This window comes from Anarrhichthys ocellatus, unplaced genomic scaffold, assembly GCF_004355925.1.
Source record: "Anarrhichthys ocellatus isolate YVR2014 unplaced genomic scaffold, GSC_Weel_1.0 scaffold135, whole genome shotgun sequence".
Lineage (NCBI taxonomy): Eukaryota > Metazoa > Chordata > Actinopteri > Perciformes > Anarhichadidae > Anarrhichthys > Anarrhichthys ocellatus.
This window is the reverse complement of record NW_022280165.1, coordinates 552,651-557,953: the sequence shown is the minus strand read 5'-3', so window position 1 is coordinate 557,953 and position 5,303 is coordinate 552,651. Positions and strand designations below refer to the sequence as shown.

Here is a 5,303-nt window from a genome sequence, read left to right as displayed (position 1 = left end):
ATATGTATACATATATAGTATATCGTATATACGTATATATATATATAGTATATCGTATATATATATATAAATATATATATTTCTTTTTTTTTCTGTCAAGATGGGGTGCTGAGTGTACATTAATGGGAAATAAAATGAACTTTTTTGATTTTAGCAAATGGCTGCAATGAAACAAAGAGTGAAAAATGTAAAGGGGTCTGAATACTTTCCGTACCCACTGTGTGTATATGTGTGTATGTGTGTATACGTGTGTATACGTGTATGTAGTATATATGTATGTAGTATATATGTATGTGTATATATGTATACATATATAGGCCCCAGACCATGTTACCAACTGTTAGTAGTTATTAGTTGTTTATATATATGTTATTACATATTTGTGAATAATAAAACAAATTTCTGCCGTTAAAAAACAGATGAATTGAAAAAAAGTCTGCGATCTTAAAGCAGCAACAAACGAGGTTTGTGTTTTTGTTACTTTTTGTCATATCATGTTCGGATGACCAAGGATATTTTAATTACTAGCTTCAAGAAAAAAAACAACGATATACAAAATCCTTCCTGCTGGAGTTCTGTGCTACGTGGGTCATTTGTAGGACTGTAATAGTAAACGATATGAACAATATGAACACAAACAGTTCGTTAAACTCCTCTTCACGTCTCTCAGGCTGAAGACGGCTCGTGACGCGACGTCTCGCAGCGGCTTCTCTCTGGCTCTAGGGGCGCTGCACCGCTACACCGGAGGAATCGGCTCACCTCAACACCTGTCCACCTGTCTGGGAGTCCTGTTCACTCTGAGCCAGGACAGCACCTCACCTGAGGTCCAGGTACACACGCACACACATACACACACGCAGACTCTCAGACACACAGTCGCAGGTGACTGTGGCTAAGTGGAGAGCAGGGCCGTCCTTCAATCACAGGTTCGGCGGTTCGATCCCCGGCTCCACTAGTCGCATCTCGATGTGTCCTTGAGCAAAACACTTAACCCCAAAATGCGTGCGTGTGCGTGTGCGTGTGCGTGTGCGCGTGTGTGTGTGTTGCAGACCTGGTCTCTCCACAGTCTGTCTCTGGTGGTCGACCTGTCTGGCGGTCTGTACCGCGCTCACGCCGAGCCGTCCTTCAACCTGGTGCTCCGGCTGCTGCTGTCGGCACCGCCCACCCACCCAGAGGTGCACCACAGCCTGGGACGCTGCCTGCACGCCCTCATCACCTGCCTGGGCCCCGACCTGCAAGGTACCGCCCACCTCACACCTGTGTCCATCACGTGAAGGTGTAACAGGTGTGAATGATGTGTTGTGTTCATCAGGTGAAGGTGTAACAGGTGTGGATGATGTGATGTGTTCATCAGGTGAAGGTGTGACAGGTGTGAATGATGTGTTGTGCCCATCAGGTGAAGGTGTAACAGGTGAATGATGTGTGCCCATCAGGTGAAGGTGTAACGGGTGAATGATGTGTGTCCATCAGGTGAAGGTGCAGCAGTATCCGGTCTGCGCTCCACCTGTCTGGTGGGATGTGAGGTGATGCAGGACTTTCCAGACTCTCTGGTTCAGGCCAGATCCATTTCCTGTCTGCAGCAGCTGCACATGTTCTCACCTCCACACGTCAACCTGGCCAGCCTAGTACCTGCACTCTGTGTAAGTACTCCTGACTACACCTGAACTACACATGAACTACACCTGAACTACACATGAACTACACCTGAACTACACATAAACTACACCTGAACCACTTGACTACACATAAACTACACATAAACTCCGCCTGAACTACACATATACTCCACCTCACTACACATAAACTACACCTGAACCACCTCACTACACAAACTACACCTGAACCACCTCACTACACCTGAACCACACATAAACTCCACCTGAACTACACCTGAACTACATCACAACACCTGAACCACTTGACTACACATAAACTACACCTGAACTACACCTGAAACACCTCACTACACCTGAACCACATAAACTCCACCTGAACTACACCTGAACTACCTCACTACACCTGAACGACACATAAACTACACCTGAACCACTTGACTACACCTGAACTACACATAAACTACACCTGAACTACTACACAGTAAGCTGTGAGTGTGTTTTGACCCTGTGTTGTGTCTTGCAGGAGATCTTGTTGGATTATTCCATGTTGGTAGGTTTTCTCTCAAAAGCCCTGAAGCTGCTGTTTGTCTCTCTTTTATTTTCAGCGTTGTTCTCCCTCAACACTCTGCTGTTTTTAACATCTTCCTTTGTTTGGAATCGTATTAACTCACTGTTGTTGGTTAACGTTTTTTCTGTTGCAGTTTACTTTCACATAGTTTGCTTTGCAGACTGACGGCTAACTCAATAACACCACCGTGTTGCTTCCTGCTGGCTGTTTTTGTGTCTCAGTGTTTCCTCCAGAAAAAAGTGAATTGAATGTGTTATTTATGATTAAGATTCATCCTGTTAATCTGATCCATGAATGTGAAATGATCTCTCAGCTCATCATCATGACATTACAACAACGTGACCACATTATTATTATTCTACACAGAATAATGTGCTGTTACTGCTTCGGTTTCTTGATAATGTACAGAATGTTTTGATAATCAATACATTGTTTTTTTATGCAGAAAGTTCTTCTACGTTGTGAGAATGTTTTTGTGTTTTTTTTTTAACTTGAACGTTACATTGAGTTTTGGGAACATTTGGGAATGCTCGTTATGTGAAGCCTTGAAGAGACAGTTCCACGAGTATCTGAGTTTAAATCCTGAATATAAAGCTGTTTCAGCTCCTCCCTCTGTTCCTGAGTGTAGTTTCTCAGTAATGTCTCCTCCAGAATATAAAGTAATAGTTCTAAAATCAATTTCTACAAACACTCTCAATGAAATGAAAAGGCTTTGATGAACTCAGACTTTAATGAATGTGAACTAACGCTTTAAAACACCAAAGTCACTCAATGACACCAACTAACTAACCGATGGAGGCAACGAGAGACCAGAAGCTCCTGAGTTCTGAGGTCAAATCACTGCTTTTATGAATGAAGTCTGGTGTGTTTGACGAGAACAGAAAGGTGAAAATATCCTAAAATATAACTGATGTAGAATCTTTGAGGTGTTTAAAATATATCCACAGTTCTTCATACACACTTCAATGTGAACAAAGTTTAGTTTGTTAGTCTGGAGGAAACACTGTGAAGCTGCATGTTTCCTCTGATGAGACCTGTTGATGGAGTTCTGCTGTTGACTCCTGTGTGTGTGTGTGTGTGTGTGTGTGTGTGTGTGTGTGTGTGTGTGTGTGTGTGTGTCTGTGTGTCTCTGTGTCTCTCTCTCTCAGGCTCACCTGTGTAGTTCCTACCTGTGTCTACGTGGGTCGGTGGTGTCGTGTCTGCGTCAGCTGGTCCAGCGTGAAGCTCTGGAGGTTTGTGAACACGCTGTGACTCTCGTCAAAGAGCTGCCCAGACGAGACAACACGCAGCTGGGTGAGACGGACGTTTTGTTTGAAGAAACAATACTGAACTTAATTACATAGATTTATATATACAGGTAAAGCAATAAAAACAACAGAGGAAACATATGAAATATAAAAATGCACAATATATACAATAAAATAGAATAATATTCAATGAACTAACTAAACAATAATGCAAAGATTTAACCAAACAAACAGTATAACGGTGTGATAGTTGTGATTCATTTGTCTAATGACCTTTTACATTTATTTCAACTCTTTCAAACCCAGAAATCACAACATTTCAAATAAGTTATTAACATTATCATATTATATTATATATAACAGTATTATATTATTATAGTAACACCTTCAAGAGCAGAATGTCACGAAGTGCCTCACAAAGGAAATAAGGTGACTAACATGAATACAGACCTAAAGAAAATCTAAATAAATCTAAATAAGAGCCGATCAAACATCACACAAAGGGAAGTCCGAACAGGTGAGCTGTTTTTTAAAAGCGTCCACTGATGTTAAAGGTACAGTGTGGAGGACCTGGCGCCATCTAGTGGTGAGGTTGCAGATTGCAACCAACTGAAACTTCTCTCTAGAGTCGGTGTTTGGTTTGTCCCTTCTGGGCTTCTGTAGAAACATGGCGGCCGGCTCCGTATGTGGATATAAACGGCTCATTCTAAGGTAACCAAAACAACGATTCTTATTATCACGAAAGAACATTATTATTATTATTATTATTATTATTATTATTATATTCCATTTCTACTACACGCTGGACCTTTAAATCTAGACAGAGAGACTTTCATTATTGTTTAATTCTGAAGTTATTAGACTTTATAAAGCATTACATCATATATTCTGGTTTTCCTCGTGTTTTACTCCTTCACGTTCGTCCTCACCCTCCTCTTCCTCCCTCTGCAGACGTCACCATAAAGGAGGTGGGTCTGGAAGGAGCCCTGTTCACTCTGTTGGACCGGGAGTCAGATCCTGGTCTGAGGAGGGACATCCAGGAGACTCTGGTCCACACGATGGCGTCCAGCGCCACCAGCGGCAAACTGGGACACTGGCTCAAACTCTGCAAGGACGTCCTGTCTGCGACCACCGGTGTGTTCAACACGTCATGTATACTAATTATCAGATCATCTGACTTCATGTCAGTTTAACTGACCTGGTGACGGTTTGTACGACTGACACGAGGTATTTGAATGTTTGTATGATTCATCTTATTGTTTCTGACATCACATTATTAAAACTAGAAGTCCAAATGAATTAACGAATTCAAAAGACAATATAATATCTAGAAACTGTTTAGTAGTTGAGGGTCTGAGGTCGATATAAAGTATTTTCTTCCAGAAACAATGTTTGATTTGAACTCATTAATGCGTAAATAGATTTTTTAAAATAGGTTCAAAAGTAAAAAAGGAGGTGAAAGTGTGACCTCCTTTTAATTTTGACAAACCTTTTGTCAATAATTTACATTTAAGGACTCCAAACCTCAAGTAGCAACTTGAAATGTCTTGTCCAGGTCAAAAACAGAAACAACAACAATAAATCTGAATTCCATCTGCGTACTTTTTCGAGAGCTTTTAACCACGTCTCATGGTCTTCATCAGCAGAAGGCACCTACTTAGTTGTGATCTTATGAAGTTTGGAGATTTTGGAAACTACGGGGACAATAGATGAGAGTGATGAAGACCCTGAGATGCTGTTTAAAGCTCCGGTAAAGGTAGTAAGTGGACCTTGAGTTTCTAAGCTCAGGAATCGACTCCCTTTCCTGACTTTTCTTCAGACTGTCGGACTCCGGTTGAGGCGAGGCAGGAGGACGAGGAGGCGGACCCCGCC

At 41.7% G+C, this 5,303-nt stretch overlaps 1 protein-coding gene across 1 annotated transcript in view; it reads left to right on the top strand.

The window, feature by feature from the left end:
* Positions 1-599: 599 nt before the first annotated feature.
* The window catches only part of LOC116399916 (HEAT repeat-containing protein 5A-like), a gene marked incomplete at its 5' end in the record, with an annotated part of 12,595 nt that continues 7,891 nt past the window's right edge, over positions 600-5,303 (top strand). The window contains 7 exon segments of the mRNA XM_031877405.1: positions 600-830; positions 1,050-1,239; positions 1,471-1,640; positions 2,140-2,166; positions 3,333-3,477; positions 4,383-4,565; positions 5,251-5,303. The exon segment at positions 5,251-5,303 is cut by the window's right edge and continues 187 nt beyond it. Of these exon segments, the coding sequence (XP_031733265.1) occupies positions 600-830; positions 1,050-1,239; positions 1,471-1,640; positions 2,140-2,166; positions 3,333-3,477; positions 4,383-4,565; positions 5,251-5,303 (999 nt within the window).